The following is a 23,258-nucleotide window of genomic DNA, read 5'->3' as shown; positions in this document are numbered from 1 at the left end:
GACAGAAAAGGCCCTGCCCTCATTTTCACCATGTAACCAATGAGCACTCCTTCCTTTCTTCGCTCATCTACCATGGGCCAAACAGAGGGCTCCTCTGTCTGGCTCCACTGCGAGGACCCGCCCATTCCCAGCACTAAGCTAAATGCTAAATATCCGCCATGCTAACAGGACTCGCAGTGGAGCGACCAGCACCAGCGCCATGCAAACCATAACAGGTCATTCAGTACTAATGTTACCAGAACTCTGGAAGGGTTATAGTTTTCCATGGAGCTGTTTGGATGTGTACGTATTAGCTAATCTTTGGCACATAATCAATATGGCGCCATCATCACACTGCTGTGTATTATGGGGCGTAGTAGAGCAGTGCATCCAAGGCTCATGCGTGCACGAGATAGAGAGAGTAGTAGACTGGGAAGCAGGGGAGAAGGGGTGCAACATTCAGGCTCTGTCTCCTCCTGTATAGCGGGGAGAGGGCTTCTGAACAGGCATGGTATGACTTACCCAGACCGGGCTCGTTCAGCGCGCTGTAGCGCTCCCTCAGGGCCAACGGGGTCAGAGTTCGCCTGCGCTCCTCACTCCCCACAACCTGGACCACACACAAGGGACACAGACTCAAAAGCACACACATATAACTGACTAAATATGGCTACTTTCTCTGAAATACAAGCAACTTCTTCCAAGGTTGTCTAAGGATATGTTTGAATTAGGTTTCTTGTATCTATGCTGCTTTTGTGACTATTACTTTGTACTGTACTATCTTAGTGGAAATAAAACTGAATTTGAGATGTTAAAAAATTGCTTAAAATAGCACTGGGATGGTGGAACTTGTAGCAGAGCATCTAAATATTCGGTTAATCTTTGCTTTTAAAACTCTCTTTAGATACGGTATCTCTTACAGTCTGTATTTCATGTTGGTCTTTTTTAAGCCTTCAAAGTTCAACTGATCATTCATCAGCTGAGGAAGGTGCAGACAGAACCAATCAACCGGCAGCAACATTAAAGCAGAAAAACACCCCATTCATAATTTCCATTAAATTAATGACTGTAATCATATCTGCTAATGTAGAACGGAAGTAATATATTTCTGTATTGGCAAGGTTAAGAGGGGTTGTGAGTGTGTAATGTTGGTAGTGGAGAGTGGTTTAGAAGGGTTGAAAGAGGTTGCATGTGAGTAGTTTAGTGGGTGTACAGTGAGGGAAAAAACTATTTGATCCCCTGCTGATTTTGTACGTTTGCCCACTGACAAAGAAATGATCAGTCTATAATTTTAATGGTAGGATTATTTGAACTGTGAGAGACAGAATAACAACAAAAAATCTTGAAAAACACATGTCAAAAATGTTATAAATTGATTTGCATTTTAATGAGGGAAATAAGTATTTGACCCCCTCTCAATCAGAAAGATTTCTGGCTCCCAGGTGTCTTTTATACAGGGCCCCGTGTAGCTCAGTTGGTAGAGCATGGCATTTGCAACGCCAGGGTTGTGGGTTCGATTCTCACCGGGGGCCAGTATGAAAAAATGTATGCACTCACTAACTGTAAGTCGCTCTGGATAAGAGCGTCTGCTAAATGACTAAAATGTAAATGTAAAAATGTAACGATCTGAAATTAGGAGCACACTCTTAAAGGGAGTGCTCCTAATCTCAGCTTGTTACCTGTATAAAAGACACCTGTCCACAGAAGCAATCAATCAATCAGATTCCAAACTCTCCACCATGGCCAAGACCAAAGAGCTCTCCAAGGATGTCAGGGACAAGATTGTAGACCTACACAAGGCTGGAATGGGCTACAAGACCATCGCCAAGCAGCTTGGTGAGAAGGTGACAACAGTTGGTACGATTATTTGCAAATGGAAGAAACACAAAATAACTATCAATCTCCCTCGGCCTGGGGCTCCATGCAAGATCTCACCTCGTGGAGTTGCAATGATCATGAGAATGGTGAGGAATCAGCCCAGAACTACAAGGGAGGATCTTGTCAATGATCTCAAGGCAGCTGGGACCATAGTCACCAAGAAAACAATTGGCAACACACTATGCCGTGAAGGACTGAAATCCTGCAGCGCCCGCAAGGTCCCCCTGCTCAAGAAAGCACATATACAGGGCCCTCTGAAGTTTGCCAATGAACATCTGAATGATTCAGAGGAGAACTGGGTGAAAGTGTTGTGGTCAGATGAGACCAAAATCGAGCTCTTTGGCATCAACTCAACTCGCCGTGTTTGGAGAAGGAGAAATGCTGCCTATGACCCCAAGAACACCATCCCCACCGTCAAACATGGAGGTGGAAACATTATGCTTTGGGGGTGTTTCTCTGCTAAGGGGACAGGACAACTTCACCGCATCAAAGGGATGATGGACGGGGCCATGTACCGTCAAATCTTGGGTGAGAACCTGGGTCGTGGATGTGTATTCCAGCATGAAAATGACCCCAAACACACAGCCAAGGCAACAAAGGAGTGGCTAAAGAAGAAGCACATTAAGGTCCTGGAGTGGCCTAGCCAGTCTCCAGACCTTAATCCCATAGAACATCTGTGGAGGGAGCTGAAGGTTCGAGTTGCCAAACGTCAGCCTCAAAACCTTAATGACTTGGAGAAGATCTGCAAAGAGGAGTGGGACAAAATCCCTCCTGAGATGTGTGCAAACCTGGTGGTCAACTACAAGAAACGTCTAACCTCTGTGATTGTCAACAAGGGTTTTGCCACCAAGTACTAAGTCATGTTTTGCAGAGGGGTCAAATACTTATTTCCCTCATTAAAATGCAACTCAACTTATAACATTTCTGACATGCGTTTTTCTGGATTTTTTTGTTGTTATTCAGTCTCTCACTGTTCAAATAAACCTACCATTAAAATTATAGGCTGATCAAATCTTTGTCAGTGGGCAAACATACAAAATCAGCAGGGGATCAAATACTTTTTTCCCTCACTGTATGAGAGACTGTTTGTGAGAGAGAGATACATGTATATGAGTGGTTCTAAGTATGTTTGAGAGTCACTACGTGGGAATTCTGAATGTGAGCGAGTGGTTTGGCGTGCGTGTGTATGTACAGTATGTATGTATGTGTGTGTGTGTATATTCATGAGTGTTTACCTTGACACAGGGTGGCATGGTAATGTTGAGGTTACACAGCACATGCTGAGAGTCCTCATACTTGGTAGACTTCCGTAGGAAAGAAAGGAACCCAGAGGCCTCCTTATTGCTGTCTCTGACCTGAAAGATAGAAAGATAGAAAGATAGAAAGATAGAAAGATAGAAAGATAGAAAGATAGATAGAGAAAACCAGAAGAGGTGGATTCGAGGAGGAGAGACACGAGAGAATGACAGAGGTAAGAAGAGGTAAGAGGAACAGATATGAAGGATAAAGAGGAGGGGTGAAAAAGAATGGGGGGAAAAAAGCGAGGGGGAAGAAGAACAGAGCAAAGGGGGAATTAGACAACCTGCAGTGTGGTGGGTCTGTCGAGCAGAAACACAGGGGGGAAGGGATGGAAGCAGTCCATAGGCAGGCGAGAGAGAGAGATTTACCTGCACATTTACCTGGGCGTCTGTCAGATCAGACAGTAACAGAGACCGTGAGAGAAAGAAAGAGAGACAGTGAGACAGACATACAGACAGGCAGGCCGCAAGATTGGCAGGCAGGCAAGAAGGTGAAAGAGTTAAAGGACGTGCACACAGTTACATCTAGGGAGAGTAGGTAGGTACACCACTGTGGAGAATACTTCACAAAACACTCGTCTGAGACTGACTGAGACAGAAGCGCACGTCACACACACTCAAAGCCACACAGACAGACATACAGATGACACAGACAGATTTATTGGTAGACAAACACACAGAAACAAACTACAGACACACAAATGGAGAGAAACACAGACAGCCACACAGATAGAGAGACATGGTGTATGTGATAGAGAAGTGTTGGTTGGAACTCAACACAGTTAAACAAGAAGAGAAAGATAGACTGAAAATATATTTCAAAATCGCAAGATTTGAAACAGCTGGAGAGATGGAGTGATAGAGATGGGCGAAGGTACACAATGATTGTAATGAACATATAAAAAGGTAAAGAGATAGATGGACGGGACAGATGGACACACAGACATGTAGACTGGATCGAAAGACCGACTGACTGTCGACCGACCGACTGTTGATTCACAAAACCTGTCTGACTAACATGTTAAATACATAAACAGACAGTTTGACAGACTGACATGTCCTGGAAGCAATAAAACAGACTGACTGACAGATGGACATTTCCATTAAATCGACAATCACAATTCCTATGGGAAAATATCGAGAATGAGTGGGAGACGGACCTTGACCGAGACAGGCAGTCTGTTATCTCTGAAGGCTTGGAAGCTGAAGCTACGTGGCTGCTGAGTGGCCTTCCTCACAGGCACCAGGTTCCCAGAGCACTCCAGGTGCAACGGCATGCCCTCCATCACCTTAGGGGTCGAAGGAGAGTCAGGGGAGAAAAATCTTCCATTGACTTCAATGGATTATTTAAACAAATGTCTGAGTTATGTGAACATATTTAAAAGACAGTAGAACCTACTGATACACACACTAAACCCCTCTCCCCTGACCCCTGACCCTTGCCCCCTGCTGACCTCTATATCCCTGCTCCGTGCCACCTCGCTGAAGTTCTCGTGCAGCTCCAGAGTTTTGTCCATCTTGTCGTCGGTCATGCAGTAGCAGCGTAGGCGACCCTCGCGCGCCTCGTTCATTTTGGCGAATATCACAAACTTGGCCATATAGGGCACGGCCATCAGCTCCCGGTACAGCAGGTTGGCGAAGGTCACCGCCTCGGCCGTGCGAGGGCAGTCTGTCAGCCAGAACCTGGGCAGAGGATGAGAGGAGAGATGACGCACAGAGAAGGGCGAGGGATAGTCGATAGAGAGAGTGGCTTGTGTGCATCTGTGTTGTGTTAAAGAGTACAGTTAATGGATTGTCGGGTGTTACATAGCGTCAGTGGATGGAACTCAATATGGTTTGGCACAGGATGAGGTTACAAATGGCTATATGCATTGGGTAAATAGTATACGGGTGTTCTGCTTCATACATTTTGTATAACCTCTACAGGAGAGTGCATGGCTGACTGTTGTGAGTGTGAATTAGGACACACCTTGCAGAGACGTTGGTGGTGAAGTTGGCGCAGTTGTTGGTGTACATCAGCTTGGTGGTGCCAGTGATGTCCTCCCATTGGGCAGGCGCTGTTCCACCTGGGAAACAAAGAACTGTTTAAGCTCTCTCTTTTTATGCACTTCCACTTACTCATTCTCTCTCTTTCCCCTCAGAGACCTGCTTTGTCCCCCTAAATGTAAATGTAATAAAACTGACTGGCTTGGCTCGTGATGCTTTCTGTTGGTCAGCACTAGTTCTGTCACCTTAACCCCTGTCCTAACACTCACTTATGTTGGCAATGAACGCTATTGGCCATGAAACAGTTGTTAAGGGTATAAAGTCAACTCTACGCCGGACTGTACCAATGACACTGCAGAGGAGGCGCAGGCTGGTGGTGTCCCCCTGCCCAGCGTCACGTGGACTCTCCCTCCAAGAGGGGGGGAGTGGGATACGTAATCCGATTGGCCGGTGGAACTTGCGTCGTCGTGGCTCTACCGTGACCACTGGGCTGAAGGTCGCTTGGTTACCAAGCTGTCGAGTCAGCAGCTCGTCTGGGATTGGCTGAGCCTGAAGAGGGAGAGGAAAGAGGGGAGATGGGAAAGAGTGAGAGAAAAGAGAAAGGGATAAAGGAGAAAGGACAAGTTATGTATTAAAATGGGAGACAAAAATAAGAACAATAATGTAAGGAAAAAATATCACAGAATACGTTTATCACATTACTTGCCCTCCGGAGCATAGTTAACAAACTATTATTAAGACAAACTCACACATATTCTGACAACATAATACATAGTCCTACCTGAACATACTGTATATCTAACCGATGGATAAACAGTGCACACAATCATACTCACACGTAAAACCAAGTAACATGCAAATTTGAATATCAGTTCATCATCTTTGTCAATGTAGCAGGATTTAGCTCAGGGAACTGAAGTGTGAAGAAAGGCTGGATAAAGAAAAAAATTAAAACAACAATGAACCAAAGCAAACACTTTCATACATGCTAAAATTCTATATGACAAATACAGTATACAAACAATTAAGAGATATAGGACCCATGGATTCAGCAAGAAATAAAACAACACAATCATGGAAAAAGAAAACTAATCCAGCTTCAGTATATGGAGTTAGTCAGCATTCCTGAGTGCCAGTTTCTATGTGTATATGCCATAGTCAGTTTTATGCATTAGCCATTGTTGCTGTGGTGCCAACATTGCTTGTTTGGCAGGGCAGACAGCACTGATTGAGTAAGCTAAAGAGAGCAGCTACCTGCCAAGATGTCCCATTCAATCAAACTTGATTGAATACAGTCCTGGGACAGCTCTTTGTAAGAGCAGTGCAGAAAGTAATATTCACTCCTGCTTGAAAACCTGCATTTCCATAAAGTCCTCTTTAAAAAGGCAGGACAGAACCCAGAGGAGGGTCAGGTGTCTGAAACGGCTGAACATATCTCTGCTGGTCTCTCCCCTCCTCTTTATCTTCCTCATCCTCTTCCTCACCTGCAGCCCCAGCCGAACTCTCTTGGTGACCGCTGTCTCAGGGAAGATGGCCTGGACATGAGGGACCAGGTTACTGGTCAGCTGACCTCCCTCTGGGCCAATTAGGTCGCTCTCCTGCTGGACGCGGGACACCACAGCGAAGTAGAGGGGGAAGTCAGTGGAGATGATACGGCGGATTCTCTTCTTCTCCAACTCCTCGTGACTCTCTAGGTCTGAGGGAGGGGCGGCAGAGAGAGGGGCGTATGGATTAGGTTTGTGCATTAAGTATGTTTTTGTGTGTATAACGTTGTTGTTCAAATTATATACTGTAGACTACTTAAATGTGTGGTACATGTGCATGGCCTGTCCTTAGATAGACAGGATAGTGCATGAAGATGCAGCTGGCTTTGCTGTAGGGGGATTACATTTATCATTGTTACACTGACCTTCATCCATGCCATTCAAAATGGTCTCCAGCACCTCGTCGTCATAGCGATTACGATGCTCCTTCCATACAGAGCCGTTCTCACTGCGCAGAACCACCAGCTCCCGGTCCCCTCGACCCAGAGCAGCAAAGTGGGGAATCTCCACTATCACTGGCCTATAGAGACATTACCTCTACATTAACATACTATTATTATACTATTCAGGGCTTGACATTAACTTTTTTTGCCACTTGTCCTTTGGAAAAGTAGGACTGATTTGGTCTGTAACACCATTTTTACATCATTGTATGATGCAAGGAACCACTATACTAAATAAAATGCATTACTATCTTTTTTACCATAGAGAATCAGACAAAAATGTAGGCTACACTCTGCCTATTGGCTTCTTTGCATATTCAAGCCTGTCTCAAAATACAACACTGCCCCTTTAAGGCTATCCTGGAGGATGGTTGGCCACCCTTGATAGCCTATAAAATTACAGTTACAACCAAATGTGACCCGTTACAGGAAGCTAGGCGTATGCCGCACGTCACTACTTCACAGGAGAGGCATTTTAACGTTTTTTTTTTTTGTCAGAAATGCCCTCTGGAACATGTTAACGTTCATGTGCCTTAATAACAAACTTGTATGCCACCTGTAAATACGAATACAATTGTTAAATTACGAGCCTAGTTGGTTTAGCCACGGAAAAAGATAGGAACCTTCCCGCTAGCCATGATTGGCTGAGATAATGGATGGGCTGGACATGCCGAGAGATGAGATTGGATTGGTCTGCCATGTAGCATGCTTCTGTCTATAACATGAGCTGCTCAATATGTGTAGATAATCCTTGCTACCGCGGCTTTTTTGAAAGATAAAACTATAAAAGTGTTGCTACTGCTCTCAACAACATTGCGGCCCTGAATTTAGCAGACGCTATTGACAAAGATCAGTGGGAAAAAGTTGTGACTACTTTCTGCACACGGTCACTGATATGAGGTTTTTATAGTATTATGGGAAAGTAGGTTAGAGTTAGTGGATAAGTGGCTTGGTGCCACAGAGTCTGCATTCCTTATGTCAAAGGAGATTACTGATGTTGATCTTAGAATGAGTAATGGACAGGATATACTGACTTGGGGGTAAAGAGTAATAACATCAGAGAAGGGAGTGCCCACTGATGGGTACCAGATGTTCGTGAAGAAACGTGTAACAGAGTGTATATATAGAGAGAGTGGCTCTTTGTTCTGGAGTTCGGAAGATGGCAGAGGCAGGGCTATGTCCTTCTTCTGTTATAACGAACCATGGTACCATATTAAATATCTTATATGAACTCCCCAGCTAAGTGTTAAATGTCCTAACATTCTTAATTACTTGATACCCTAGAAGCTCATCATAACAGTCACTTTGAATCGGAGTGATTTGACACAACACGGGCCAAACAAGCTGTACAAACAAAACGGAGTTAAAGGGGTTCCAGTCTGCCGTGGAGCGTTCATCCATGTATACGGGTAAGAGTCTAGCTATATTTTCAGATATTATATGTTTCTAATTTTGTCAGAAAGTTGTTTTCATTGCAAGTTAAAGTGTACTGTTAGCTAGCTAGAGAACATTAGCTTGCTGGCTCGCTAGCTAACGTTACGTGTATGATCTGTGTAGTAATATTATTTGTATCTCAGAAAACCATTTGTATTGCTAATTATAGTCTAATGTTAGGTAGCTAGCTAACATTGAACCTAGTTGGTTAGCTTTAGCTACCTACAGATTCATACTACAGCATTTCATGCATGGTGGCTAGCTATGACAATCACTTTGTATTGCTAGTAGTATGGGTTGGGATTATGGTTAATTGTTTAGCTAGCTAGCTAGCTAGCTACATGTCTAAACAAAAGACTCCAATTCACCAGATGATTATATGAACCATCAAGTTAGCCAGGTGTGTTTGGGTGTGATTACGGCCATCTATTTTATTTCATGAACATAAACTCAGCAAAAAAAGAAACGTCACTTTTTCAGGACCCTGTCTTTCAAAGATAATTCATAAAAATCAAAATAACTTCACAAATCTTCATTGTAAAGGGTTTAAACACTGTTCAATGAACCTTAAACAATTAATGAACATGCACCTGTGGAACGGTCGTTAAGACACTAACAGCTTACAGACGGTAGGCAATTAAGGTCACAGTTATGAAAACTTAGGACACTAAAGAGGCCTTTCTACTGCCTCTGAAAAACACCAAAAAAAAGATGCCCAGGATCCCTGCTCATCTGCGTGAACGTGCCTTAGGCATGCTGCAAGGAGGCATGAGGACTACAGATGTGGCCAGGGCAATAAATTGCAATGTCCGTACTGTGAGACGCCTAAGACAGCGCTACAGGGCGACAGGACGGACAGCTGATCGCCGTCGCAGTGGCAGACCACGTGTAACAACACCTGCACAGGATCGGTACATCCGAACATCACACCTGCGGGACAGGTACAGGATGGCAACAACTGCCCGAGTTACACCAGGAATGCACAATCCCTCCATCAGCACTCAGACTGTCCGCAATAGGCTGAGAGAGGCTGGACTGAGGGCTTGTAGGCCTGTTGTAAGGCAGGTCCTCACCAGACATCACCGGCAACAACGTCGCCTATGGGCACAAACCCACCGTCGCTGGACCAGACAGGACTGGCAAAAAGTGCTCTTCACTGACGAGTCGCGGTTTTGTCTCACCAGGGGTGATGGTCGGATTCGCGTTTATCGTCGAAGGAATGAGCGTTACACCGAGGCCTGTACTCTGGAGCGGGATCGATTTGGAGGTGGAGGGTCCATCATGGTCTGGGGCGGTGTGTCACAGCATCATCGGACTGAGCTTGTTGTCATTGCAGGCAATCTCAACGCTGTGCGTTACAGGGAAGACATCCTCCTCCCTAATGTGGTACCCTTCCTGCAGGCTCATCCTGACATGACCCTCCAGCATGACAATGCCACCAGCCATACTGCTCGTTCTGTGTGTGATTTCCTGCAAGACAGGAATGTCAGTGTTATGCCATGGCCAGCGAAGAGCCCAGATCTCAATCCCATTGAGCACGTCTGGGACCTGTTGGATCTCACAGCAAGAACTAGCAAATGTGGTGCAGTGCATGAAGAGGAGATGCACTGCAGTACTTAATGCAGCTGGTGGCCACACCAGATACTGACTGTTACTTTTGATTTTGACCCCCCCCCTTTGTTCAGGGACACATTATTCAATTTCTGTTAGTCACATGTCTGTGGAACTTTTTTGTCTCAGTTGTTGAATCTTGTTATGTTCATACAAATATTTACACATGTTAAGTTTGCTGAAAATAAACGCAGTTGACAGCGAGAGGACGTTTCTTTCTTTTTTTCAGAGTTTATGTCTAGACGATAGTGACCCATCCACTTAGCTAGATGTGGCTGGGTGGTGGTTATAGCATTTCTTTCACATGACCTATCAATTTAGACAAGTGTGTCTAGGTAAGCATCATCTAATAATTATAAAATATTTATACAATATTCGTATCTGGACATTTTCAATTTTCTATATTGCTACTATGCAATTAACCATTTCACTGTACCGTCTACACCTTCTGTATCCTGTGCATATGACAAATAAACGTATTTGATATAATGTGTGTTTACCAGAGACGGTAATGTCAAGAACAACATGATCTGCACCAAAGTCAGATTAGGATATAGGCCAAGGACTAGATCAAGTGTATTTTTACCTGGAGTTTTTCCATATTGCAGGCTACTACTTTCACCACTTTTAGTCTTGAAATCTTTGGTTGTTTACTGCACTACATTACTCACTCTGTTTAGCACATGGCCTCACATGTGAATACTTAAAGAGATGGGTGGGGCTAAGGCTTAAGAGGGTGTGAACAACGCTGAATATGTGTAGACAAAGAAGAGCTCTCCAGTAGGTGTACCAAAACATTCAAGGGCGTTTTCTCAAAAGTGGAGTTAAAAGTTCATCAACTTTGAAAGCAGAATTACTTTCCCATTGTTCCTCAACTGCAGTATATGATATACCATTTTGTAGCTCTGAGTCTGTACTTGAATCCAATGTAAAAAACACAATTTCAAATTTTGCAACATAAGACCGAATCGAAGAGGACGGTCACAAATACTTGTTATGTCTTTATAAAATAATTCCCCCCAGGGCTCGAAATTAAGGGCATCCCGTCATCCCTGGGACAATAAAAAAAATATGTATACATTTCAAAGCAGTCTCTGGGACAGTTCTGGGATGACAGATCCAAAATTCATACAACCAATGCACATATATATATTTTTTTAAAGCAATGAGGCTGATGCAACACATCAGACCATTTAGTTTAACATTTTTATTTCTTCAAATTATAAGCTCAACAATGCACACATGGCTGTAGGCGTAAATGTTCCAAAATGCAATTACCGCACACGCGAGCGGTTTCATGTGACAGATGAAAATATCCATTTGAAATTAAGAAAGAGGGGAGACCTAAAGATGCATCAACTAGCATGGGTTACTAGGATTATGAAAGTAAAAGAAAGTTGATTTGAAAACCAATAAAACATTAAACGAATTCTGGTTTCAAAGGCATATTTAGTGTTTATAAAATAATTCCCTCAACATTTCTATTGTCGTATTTTGGCTAGGCTAGGCTACTTTGAAACAAGGTAAGATATGCCTCATAAAACAATTACGTTTATGGTTAAATTGTTTCAAAATGCTGACCGCCTCCACTCAGATTCAAGGTGGGTGATGTGTGGTACATAACAGGCACTGTCCTTCACTCTCCGGTCTTGTGACCATTTGATCTAAATTAACCGTGCCTCGATAATCAAGCCTTTAGACGTTAATTATCCTTCATTATATTTTTAAAACATGACATTAGCCTATATTTATGTAATTAAAAGTCTCATTAAAGTTTGGCTACATTTTCTGGCGCCTCCCTCATGTCAGCATCGGTTTGGACATGAGGCTGTAGCCAATATGCATATCACCTACACTTTGACATGTAGGCTTTTTTATTTATGTATATGAAACATTTATTTGAAAATTATTCCAATGTTTGCCTCTCTGATCCAATTATGATCGGAGTAATTTTTGTGTGATTTTTTTCCCGGACAAGAGGACAAGCATTAATGTAGAACCCTGCTATTACTATTAGAATATATTGTGATTATTGCTCCTAAGAAGTCACTATCGCTCTCCACTTGGCAGTGAAATGCAGAACCCGACTGTCCCATCAAATACAGGGCGATTGACAGACATACAAACATATACACATACGCACACATACACGTACATATGCACACATTCGCACACACACAACGCACACACTCACATACACTTACCCTAAGAACTGCATACTGGAGGGCCCCAGGGAGATGATACGGCTGGCCAGGCCCTCTCCCTCCACCAGCGGGGGTGGGGTGGTGAGTTTCTGGGGTTTGACCAGACGACAGGTGATACGGGTGGGGGCTGCACAGGTCCGAGGGGGGATGATGACACGCAGCCCATGGTGTCTGCTGCCACGCATGGAGCCCCCCCGGGCATCCACCATGAAACTGACCAGGAACCTGAACAGCAACCAATGAGAACCACCATTATTGAGAGAATAACTATCCAACCGTGCTTCATTCAACATCATCCTGATCAAACGAAATCACAAAACAGTCATAATGACCTTGTAAAAGGGATGTAATCACATTGAATGGAAGAAATATGAAGTAAGCTGCAGATTCATTATGCTTGTAATGTGTTAGTATTTTGTGTAATAGTGTGTACAGGTCTTGTAGAGGGAGTAAACTGACCCGGTGTGTATGGGGCTGGCCACTGGGCTGACGTTGTCGGAGGTCTCTGTAGCAGGACTGCTGGGGATCAGAGAGTCCTCATCATACTCCTTAGGCAGGGGGACAGGGGTGTGCTGTGGAGACAGAGGGAGGGAGAGAGCGAGAGAGAGAGAGCAACTTTCTAATCATCAGCATTACCAATTGCGTTTGATGAGATAAATCTACCACCTGTTTCCAATCAAATTAATAAATCCTTTAAACATTACCCCCTCCAGCAGGACGGTCTCAGGTGACACGCATGGGATTCTGGGAATAGCAGGAGAGTATGGCCTACACCAAAAAAGAAAGAAAGAGATAAAACAAGTGAGTGGGCCAAAGAGTAATATGGTGGAAAATAATGTCCCTCACATTTCAGGACATTTCCTCAGATGACTGGACTCTGACGCACAACGTGTTCAGTCCGACCCTGGGGCTGTCACTTACGTGGTGCCCAGTCCACCCTCAAAGTCTCTCAGGGTCTTCTTAGGGGACAGGAAATCATCATCCTGGTCCTTGAGGTCGTCAAGCTTCAGGTAGCGGGCACCATCCATCCCCAGCAACTCATCACCTGCAGAGCACAGAAGGACGTCCGAGAAATGTAGATAGAGAGGGAACAAAAACCAAGGGAGAAGAAAGTACAGAGAAAGAGAGAGAGAGAGAGAGAGAGAGAGAGAGAGAGAGAGAGAGAGAGAGAAAGAGAGAGAGAAAGAAAAGAAAGAGGGAGAGAGAGAGAGAAACAACTCAATAGAAAGTCTACACTGTCATATTAGCCACAATACCACTACCCACTGCTTCCCACCATCCATCCACTACCACATATAGTAACATCGCCAAGCAGTTTCAGATTGATCCAAGCAATGAAGTCAAACCGACAACAACCAGAGCCAATGGAGACCAATGGAAAAAACAACTGCATGGGACACAGCATGGCACCCGGTTACAGCTTTAGTGAGCATGCCCGTTAGAGATTGGATTTCTGTATGGAGGGAATGCCTTGGTTACTGGAAAAGGTTATTATTACTACAAGCCGTTACAGAGGGGTATACACAAAGTCATTGTGTTTTTGCTGTTCCTTGAGTGCTTCTCAGCTGGAGTTAAGCACTGCGGGACTGGATCCCTCAGTGGCAGAATGGTAAAGGAAAATGTCATGACCACATCACATGCCAATAAAACACTGACATTGTTGCTACATTGAGCATAGAAGAAGAGAGAGAGAGAAAAGAGAGAAAAGAGAGGGGAAAGAGAGAGAGAGGAAGAGAGAGAAAAGGATAGCAGGAAACATTAATGAGAAAGTGAGAGGGTTATAAAGAGAGATTGATAGAGAATGAGAAAGTGCTTGCAATGAAGGCACAATTTCACGAGCCACCGGACGACCGAACAAAACAGAGAGACGGACACAGTCCTACCTAATGTTAGCGCCGCAATGCCTACAAAACAAATGGAAAAAGGCATTGTTTAGGCTAGTCATTTAGGTTCAGTCTCATGGCAGTGCTTGACCTTTTTCTCTAGTCTTCGGTCCTCTGCCAACCTGGGCTGACAATCACAACCAAATCACAAGACACAGAAGTACTATTTCTGACAGAAAGCCTTACGAGCTAAGAATAAATGTGTCTCTGGAGTGCACCAACCTACCCTCATCCTCTGAAACGTCCAATATCTCATCCACTGTCTCAGGGAAACTCATCCGATGTTTCTCTGTGGTGATCTGGGAAAAGTCAAGAGAAGGAGAGAGAAATGAGTGCTATTATCTGACATGTTATTGGACTGTAGGTCAGAGTTTCACAGAATACACAAACACACTAGTAACCATGTGAAGCGCTGCTCACCACGGAAACGGCCTCCTCTGTGACCAACTTCAGCACATCAATGACAGAGATGTAACCCAGACGCTTGGCGATGCCCAGAGGAGAAGTCCCATTCTATCACAGAGAACAGAGACAGACAGGAGATACACAGATCAGACACCAGAAGAAGCCTGTAGATGTAAGCATGATGAAGGAGAGTAGAGGAAAGCAAATAAGGGGAAAATGTGAAGAAAAGAAGAGAAGAGAAAAGGAAAAACAGATCTAGAGGAGAAGGGTGTAATGGAGGGATGAGGAAAAGGAAGAAGGATGTGTTTACAGTGGTGATCTCGTTGGGCTGGGCTCCGTGTTTGAGCAGCAGGGTAACAATGTCAGTATGACCCTGCTGGGCGGCCTGGTGCAGGGGAGTGTAGCCCACCTAGAGAAGGGGGTGGAGAGGGGGAGCATAGAGAGAGAGACAGAGAGAGAGAGAGAGAGAGAGAGAGAGAGAGAGAGAGAGAGAGAGAGAGAGAGAGAGAGAGAGAGAGAGAGAGAGAGAGAGAGAGAGTGTGTCACAGTAAATGCAAGATTGCTGACATAGACAAGGCGTTATTCAATATAAATTCCATGACCAATCTAATGTAATTGGAGTGATGTGAGAGGAGCCTGAAATCGTAAGTGACGTGAGGCAGGGCAGAGCCACACTAACAGAGGCCATGTGTAAGGAGGAGTGTAGCAGCAGCGTCTCACTCTGGTCTTGCTGTTCACATGAGCCTGCTGCTGAAGGAGGAACTTCACCATCTTGATGTTGCCATAGTGACAGGCCACATGAAGCGCTGTGTAGCCCATCTGAAAGAGAGAGAGAGGGAGGGAGAGAGACAGAGAGAAAATAGTGAGAGTTGGCAGTGTTTCAATGGCCTCATTATTACCTCTTTATAAACAGCTTGGTGGCTCTGTTGTACCTTGAACAGTCCTGGCAGTAAAATATATTTGAATTTGAGAGTGTGCATGATGTATGAAAGTATTGGATATGGCATGCCATCATAGTGTGTGGTGCATTATGCTGCTTATACTGAACCCCACTCTACTGAATGTAAGACAAGTCTATTCTGTTTTTATACTCTATTATGAGGTGTGTGGTTGATATCATATGCATGCTTTACCCGTGAGCCTGCGTACACTGATGCCCCCTGTTTGACCAGGGTATCTGCTATCCCAACGTGACCTTCCTGGGCCACTAGATGCAGAGGGGTCAGTCCATTCTGAGAGACACAGGGGGAACAGGAGGAATACAGTAGGCTGCTGGTCAGTCTGTTCACTAACCAGCTCTGAGTCAGTCTGAGTCACAGTGGACCGTCAAATATGTACCCCAGCATGCATGCTATACTTAAGCAATAAGGCCCAAGGGGGTATGGTATATGGCCCATATATCACGGCTAAGGGCTGTTCTTATGCACGAGCAACATGGAGTGCTAGCACACAGCCCTTAGCCGTGGTATATTGGCCATATATCACAAACCCCTGAGGTGCCTTATTGTTATTATAAGCTGGTTACCAACGTAATTAGAGCAGTAAAAATACATGTTTTCTCATACCCATGGTATACGGTCTGATATACCACGGCTTTCAGCCAATCAGCATTCAGGGCTCAAACCACCCAGTTTATAATAGTAGGTAATTACAGTAACCGGTTTGACACAGTGATAAAAACATCATGCCCTGTGGCCCTCAGCACTTTATCTTACCATCGGTCAATCAAACCCTATGTAACTAGCTAGCTATCCCTGAAAGCTTGCCTCAAACCCTGCTGAGGTCAGAGATTAATTGTTCCTCTCTCTGGTCCAGTACCTTGTTCCCCAGGTTGACGTTGGCCTGTTTGGAGATGAGCAGGGCCACCATGTCCGGCTGGCCCTCCTGGGAGGCCAGGTGGAGGGGCGTGACCCCCTGGAGGGACTCAGCGTTGGCATAGGCTCCGTACTGCAGCAGGCAGCCGGCCACCTCCACCTGGTTCTGCTTGGCTGCAATGTGCAGGGGAGTGTAGCCATTCTATAGACAGACACAGGGAGTCAGCAGGGGCAATACACTTGATCATCAATGGGTGGGTCATATTTATCATACTGTACAATGATCCTGAAATGGGGGGGATATACAGTATAGTACTACGTGTGGTGTGTGTTACATCGTTCTGCTTACCCAGGCAGTGCTGTGTGCATTGCCTCCCTTGCTGACCAGCAGCTTGACCACGTCCAGGTTGTTGTGATGGACGGCCACGTGTAGAGGAGTCAGGCCGTTCTGCTTGGACACACACACACACACCTACTGTCACTAGCTATCGAAACAACAGAATATCAGCCTGCCTTTGTGGGCGCATAAAGTTTCTAAAACGGTGGGACACACTGATTCCTTTTGGGCTGTGATTAAAGACGGTCAGTGTTAAGAATATTAGGTTTATTTGTTACTTGGGTCACAGGAAAGTTCTATAAGCTTTAGGTGGGTCACAGCACTGAGAAGTATGCCTAACACTGATAAAAAGCACAGGACAGTCCATGCTGTGTTGCAGTGTGTTCTTCATACCTTTCCAGCCGCATTGGGGTTGGCTCCTCTCTCCAGCAGCAGCTCGACCACGTCCACCTTGCCATACTTACAGGCCACATGGAGAGGAGTGAAGCCTTTCTGCTTGGACACACAAACACAGATTCAGCATGAGCAGAATAACTAAAAGAGGTCAGGTGTGAAAGGATTAGGAGTGAGATTGAATGAGCTTGAGAGAGAAAAAGGGGTTAGAGAGAATGAGAAAGCGAGAGAGTGAGAGAGACAGAGAGAGAGAGAGAGAGAGAGATTGAGAAACAGAGAGAGAGAGAGAGAGAGAGAGAGAGAGAGAGAGAGAGAGAGATTGAGAAACACAGAGAGAGAGAGAGAGAGAGAGACAGAGAGATTGAGAAACACAGAGAGAGAGAGAGAGAGAGAGAGGAGGAGAGAGAGAGAGAGAGAGAGAGAGAGAGAGAGAGAGACGAGAGAGAGAGATTGAGAAACACACAGAGAGAGAGAGAGAGAGAGAGAGAGATAGAGAGAGAGAGAGAGAGAGAGAGAGAGAGAGAGAGAGAGAGAGAGAGAGAGAGAGAGAGAGAGAGAGAGAGAAAGAGAGAGAGAGTGACAGAGACAGAGATTGAGAGACAGAGCGCGAGAGAGTGAGTGACAGACACACAGAGAGAGAGAGAGAGAGAGAGATAGTGACAGAGAGAGAGACAGAGAGAGAGAGTGAAAGAAAAAGTCAATAAATTAAAGGAGAACCTTTGTCATCTTGGTTTGTTGGGCCGCCCCGTCCAGGAGGATGCGGGTGGTATGGGCGTGTCCCTCGCGGGCGGCGATGTGTAAAGGGGTGTGGCCAGCTGTGGTAGCCGAGTCGGGATTGGCCTTGTGCTCCAAGAGCAGCTTGACCAGCTCCTTATGTCCCATTCGAGCTGCACAGTGCAGAGGGGTCTGGTCATCCTAGAGAGACAGGGATGGAGAGAAAGAGTGAGAGTAAGGAGAAACAGAGGTTGGAATGATATACGGGTAGACAATTGTATTTAGCGAGCAGTAACAGTGAGGTATTTGTGCAGTATATGCTGTTGTAGATGGTAGCTGAAGAGAAACAAGATGTGGTGGTGGTTTTGAATGTGTATTCCTCCCAGGACAGAGTTTGTTTTAAAACATTATGATGTATATACAGTAGATGTGTACAGTATGTATGGTTGTATGACAGTGTGTACAGTACCTTAGCCTTGGCATCCACCTGTGCTGTGTTCTGCAACAGGAACAGTGCCACCTCACAGTGGCCTGCCCTGGACGCCATGTGGAGGGGCGTCTCCACTTTCTGTTACACACAGGTCAGAGGTCACATAGCCTGTCACAACCACCCTGCCATTAAATACATGACTATGCTATGTAATATCGATAATACACATTGACTAAAATATCACTTTATACACACAGAGAACAGGCCTTAGTCAAAATTACTATTAATGCATGGACCAGATACCAATCCATCTACCATAACCTTTGCCGGTGTTCATTTCAACATTTCAACATAAGAATAAGATAAGTTACTACTAGGGCTGTCAAACGATTTAAAAAAATGAATTACGATTAATCGCATTCAATTCTGTAGTTAATCGCGATTAATCGCAACATTTTTATTTGCTCAGATTTGGTGCTAAATAAACATTTGTTTCATTTCAAATAAAGCAGTGTATTGAGTTTTAGGCATGTGTCAAGGGGTGCTGAAGGTGGGTGTGGTGCATGAATCAAGTGCAGGACGCAGAAGCTCAGTCCAAAAGACTTTAGTGCAATAATCACGTAGAAAATAAGCACAATAAGCCCGAAGGCGAAATCACGGCGCACACAGGCGTCAAACAAACGGCGCACTAACATGTGCGAAAACCCTCTCCAAAACACTGGAGGGAAGTACGTAGCTCCAACACGAAAACAGATGAGCAATCACACACAAAGACAAACACAACCAACGAGAACTAAATAGGACACTAACGAGGACTAACAAGACACAGGTGTACAACATAAAGACAAAACCAAACGAACATGAAACATCGATCGGTGGCAGCTAGTACTCCGGGGACGACGACCGCCGAAGCCTGCCCAAACCAGGAGGAGGAGCAGCCTCGGCCGAAACCGTGACAGCATGTAGGGACTAAAACACAACACATATTCTGTATCAGAATGTTTTTAATGGCAAATTCACCATAAACAAGTTAAGCAATACAAAAGTCCTGTAACTTACTAATGCTCCCAGTAGGCCTACTAATGCTCCCTCATACATTCTCTCTCTCTCACACACACACACACACACACACACACACACACACACACACACACACACACACACACACACACACACACACACACACACACACACACACACACACACACACACACAGTTAAAGCTTCAGCCATTCCAAATGATTGTTCTCCCAATTACTGATTGGAGGGTTGGCTATAAGAAAAAAACACTGCCTCTATGGATACAAATAGCATAAACCTGTCCAATAATGTCAGGAATTCAACAGAACATACACCTGTGACCATACACTTCAGTCGTCCTCCTATTTCTTTTCACTGAGCCAGTTGCAAAGTCAAACAAGCCTGTTGACATTTTCAGATGATAAAGCTGCTCTCTCTTCTGTACGATATGCCCAGAGAGTGAAAACAACCTCTCACAAGGTACTGATGTGGCAGGCGTTGCCATGTACCTTTGTGCAATGCAGGCCAGCCTGGTGTGTGCCCCTGCATGCTGTGACCACCACTGTAGTGGACAGTCCTCCATGTTGATGCTGGGCTCTGCTTTGTAACGCTCCACACATTTCTCAATGGACTCCTCCTCTTCATCAGAGTCAGACTCAGAAGAACTCAACAAAAGGGCAGCTTTCTTCTTTGGTGGCTCTGACTGTTGCTTTATCAGGTCGCTGTGCAGGCCTCTCTTCCTTCAGCAAGTTGCTGACCAAAGCCCACACCTCACCCCTCTCATGTCTGGCAAGGCACTTCAGGTCCTTAAACCTTGGGTTGAGTGCTGTGGTGATCTTCAGCCATGTGAGGTTGGTGTTTTCCTTGCGTTTCTCCAGGTCTGTTGTGAATGTCAGCTTGAATCTTACCATTTAGGCAGGATCATCATCGGAGCTCTCCATCACCCAAAGGAGATGACACAAAGCAGGCAACACCACTGAGCAGGAAATGTACTTCTCTCCTCCCAGAAGTTCAGTCAAGTACCTGCAGTGAAATAATATTTAAAATCACTTCAGTCAATTGTGAGAGAGTTGTTAGAGAGAGAGAGAGAGCCTGTGTCTCTCTCTCTACACACGCTCTCGCTCCCACACACACACACTCTCTCTCTCTCTCTCTCTCACACACACACACTCTCTCTCACACAGACACTTTACACACTAGCTCTCTCACACATACACCCGCACGCACACACACACACACATAATCGTATTATAACACTAATAATGAGATAAAGAATATTACCTGCAGGGCACCAGTAGTGCCTCCAGTTCAGCTGTGGTTGGCATGGTGATGTTAGTTTTCTTTTGGGCCAGAGCATCTCTCAGTGGTTGTTGGTTTCTGTGGACACGCTTTACCATTTCCAGAGTAGAATTCCATCTTGTTGTGACATCTTGTGCGAGTGACTCCTTCTTTTGCCCATTTGCAACTTGCTGTTGTCCTAGCTCTGCAGCGTTTGGTGGGCTTTGTTTAAAATGCACCCCAAAAATTTGCCATTTGGCTTGGGCATTGTCGAACCGCTGTTCTGTAGGGACACTGTGATGGACCTTTGGAGACTGTGCGCTGTGCAGGGCAGGTGTTCAAAAGGCAGATGTCTCGCAGCTGCAATCATGTTCCGTGCACTGTCTGTGTAAACTGTGGTAACTTTGTTATCAATGTTCCACTGCTTTGCTAGATCCATGAAATGCCCAGCGCACATTTCAGCATAGTGTCTCTCTTCTGTCTTCATTACGGCCAGAGCCTGTGAATGCAGTTTCCAGTTTTCATCGATGTGGTGCGCAGTAACCCCAAGGTAGTTGTGGTTACTGACCGAAGTCCAGTAGTTTCAAGCAACACCGGTTTCATGTTTCAACTCCTCCGCTTTCGTAGCCCTCGCTTTCATACAGCTTGTGTATTCTTGTAACGACTGTGGCTCTCGAGGGTAACTCATACGTTAAGACGTTCGATGCTATCCGAATGATATCCCTCAAGCCTTCGTCCTCCACAATGTGGACTGGCCTGCAAGCTGTAGCTATCCACTTGGCGATTGCTTGTGTTAGCTTGCTGCTCGTCGACATGTCCATAGGCCTCCTGCGCGCACACTCTTCTAGCTTAGCCTGCCGAAGATGTCCTCCATTGCTACTAGTAACGTTACTTGTATTGCCAGCTTCATGTCACGCCCTGACATAGAGTTGGCTAGTTGGTGAGTCAGGGTGTGAATATCTATGTGTGGGAATTTCTATGTGGACATTCTATGTGAGTGTATTTCTATGTTGGCCGGGTGTGGTTCCCAATCAGAGGCAGCTGTCGATCGTTGTCTCTGATTGGGGATCATACTTAGGTAGCCATGTTGCCTACCTTAGTTGTGGGATCTTGTTTGTGTCCTGGTTTGGCTTGTTGTGAGTATAGCCAATAGGACTTCACGTTACGTTGCTTTTGTTGTTTTGTCAAGTGTTTATCTTCATTAATAAATATGTACGCATACCACGCTGCACCTTGGTCTGACCCGTCTCTCAACGATCGTGACACGTCAACAGTATGTTTCACTTGTAAGTGATAGCGAAGACTCGATGTACTTCGGTGATAAACAAATTCAGCCTTGCAGTAGATGCAAATTACTTTGGTTTTATCCAGAGAGCCATCTGGGAGTGATTTGAAATTGAATTTGCCATTTAAAAGCCCCTTACTAGCATTCTCCATCATTCATTCATACACGTAGCTAGCTAGTAAAGTGGTTGAAAAACTAGGGCATCCTCTGCCAGGGCTTGAATTTGAAATATGGATAGTTCAGGGGGTCAAACTAAGTAAATCCGTTAATGGTGTTAAAAAAATGTACGCCATAACAAATTTAAGCATTAATGCGTTATTAACGCGTTAACTTTGACAGCCCTAGTTACTACTAGTCAATCAGAGTGTGATAGAAATTTCACCCGTCAAGAATAAAGGTTATAAAGGGGGGTCTCTCACCACATTGGAGGCATTGGGAGAAGCTCCTCTATGGAGCAGGTTCTTCACAATGTTAAGGTGCCCCATGAAGGCTGCTACATGAAGGGGGGTCAGACCAGACTAATGGGAGAGAGACACAGGGGGCATGTGAAGAGAGAGAAGGGTTAAGGGTTAATGTTTTATAATATTCCATCTCAATTAGGCTTACATTTACACTTTCAAATCTTTTGTAATGACACAATGGACACCCAACAATTGCAACAATAACAAAAAGTACAGCTTGTCCTGAGAACCCCAACAAGTCCCATTGCTCTTCAAAAGAATGTTATCTCACCTCTGTGACGGCCTCCAGGGAGGCAGAGTGTTTCAGCAGCAGGTCCATGGAGCGCATGTGGTTCTTCTTACAGGCAATGTGGAGGGGAGTGAACCCATTCTGAACACAATAGGAACATAGTCTGAAAATTGAGTTGGGTTTAGTATGCACAAAATGGGAGAAAGCATTCAGATATGGTACTGCCTGAACTTGTCCGATAACAACGCTCATTCATATTTCATAATCTTTTCTACTCTTTGTGCCTACTGTACGCAACCCAGTTCTAAAAGCTCAGTAAACCTGACCAATGGACAGCTACAGTACACCTCACACACTAAGCACCAGTATACAGAAATAGAAGTATACACTTAGAAGAGCTGCTGACCAAGGCACGTGCATTGGCCTTGGCCCCCTTGTCCAGCAGCACTTTGGCCATGCGGTGGTGACCACAGTGGGCCGCCACGTGTAGAGGGGTCAGGTGGTCCAGCGTGATGTCATCAATCTCAGCGTTGTACTGGAGAAGCTGCCTCACACAGTCCATATGATCTCCCTGGGCCGCCATGTGGATGGGGGACAGGCCATTCTGGAGGGGAGAGAGGGAGGATAGGGAGATAG

The 23,258-nt window shown here is 45.0% G+C and overlaps 1 protein-coding gene across 3 annotated transcripts in view; it reads right to left on the bottom strand.

The window, feature by feature from the left end:
• Nucleotides 1-23,258, bottom strand: part of LOC121582560 (ankyrin-1-like) — a 101,977-nt gene that overhangs the window by 8,889 nt on the left and 69,830 nt on the right. For all 3 annotated transcript variants that reach the window (XM_041898439.2, XM_045225237.1, XM_045225238.1), the window contains exons 10-35: nt 23,029-23,226; nt 22,665-22,763; nt 22,352-22,450; nt 18,390-18,488; nt 17,924-18,121; nt 17,207-17,308; nt 16,826-16,927; nt 16,481-16,678; nt 15,796-15,894; nt 15,383-15,481; nt 14,973-15,071; nt 14,678-14,770; nt 14,484-14,556; nt 14,258-14,278; nt 13,296-13,419; nt 13,079-13,142; nt 12,834-12,946; nt 12,375-12,599; nt 7,048-7,202; nt 6,623-6,834; nt 5,483-5,687; nt 5,122-5,218; nt 4,607-4,835; nt 4,313-4,441; nt 3,090-3,209; nt 502-586 (exon numbers count right to left, since the gene is read on the bottom strand). In XM_041898439.2, the coding sequence (XP_041754373.2) occupies nt 502-586; nt 3,090-3,209; nt 4,313-4,441; nt 4,607-4,835; nt 5,122-5,218; nt 5,483-5,687; nt 6,623-6,834; nt 7,048-7,202; nt 12,375-12,599; nt 12,834-12,946; nt 13,079-13,142; nt 13,296-13,419; nt 14,258-14,278; nt 14,484-14,556; nt 14,678-14,770; nt 14,973-15,071; nt 15,383-15,481; nt 15,796-15,894; nt 16,481-16,678; nt 16,826-16,927; nt 17,207-17,308; nt 17,924-18,121; nt 18,390-18,488; nt 22,352-22,450; nt 22,665-22,763; nt 23,029-23,226 (3,337 nt within the window). The remainder of the gene's footprint in view (nt 1-501; nt 587-3,089; nt 3,210-4,312; nt 4,442-4,606; nt 4,836-5,121; nt 5,219-5,482; nt 5,688-6,622; nt 6,835-7,047; nt 7,203-12,374; nt 12,600-12,833; nt 12,947-13,078; nt 13,143-13,295; nt 13,420-14,257; nt 14,279-14,483; nt 14,557-14,677; nt 14,771-14,972; nt 15,072-15,382; nt 15,482-15,795; nt 15,895-16,480; nt 16,679-16,825; nt 16,928-17,206; nt 17,309-17,923; nt 18,122-18,389; nt 18,489-22,351; nt 22,451-22,664; nt 22,764-23,028; nt 23,227-23,258) is intronic.

This window comes from Coregonus clupeaformis, chromosome 15 (genome assembly GCF_020615455.1).
Source record: "Coregonus clupeaformis isolate EN_2021a chromosome 15, ASM2061545v1, whole genome shotgun sequence".
In the NCBI taxonomy this organism is placed as follows: domain Eukaryota; kingdom Metazoa; phylum Chordata; class Actinopteri; order Salmoniformes; family Salmonidae; genus Coregonus; species Coregonus clupeaformis.
This window is presented reverse-complemented; position numbering and strand designations above follow the sequence as displayed.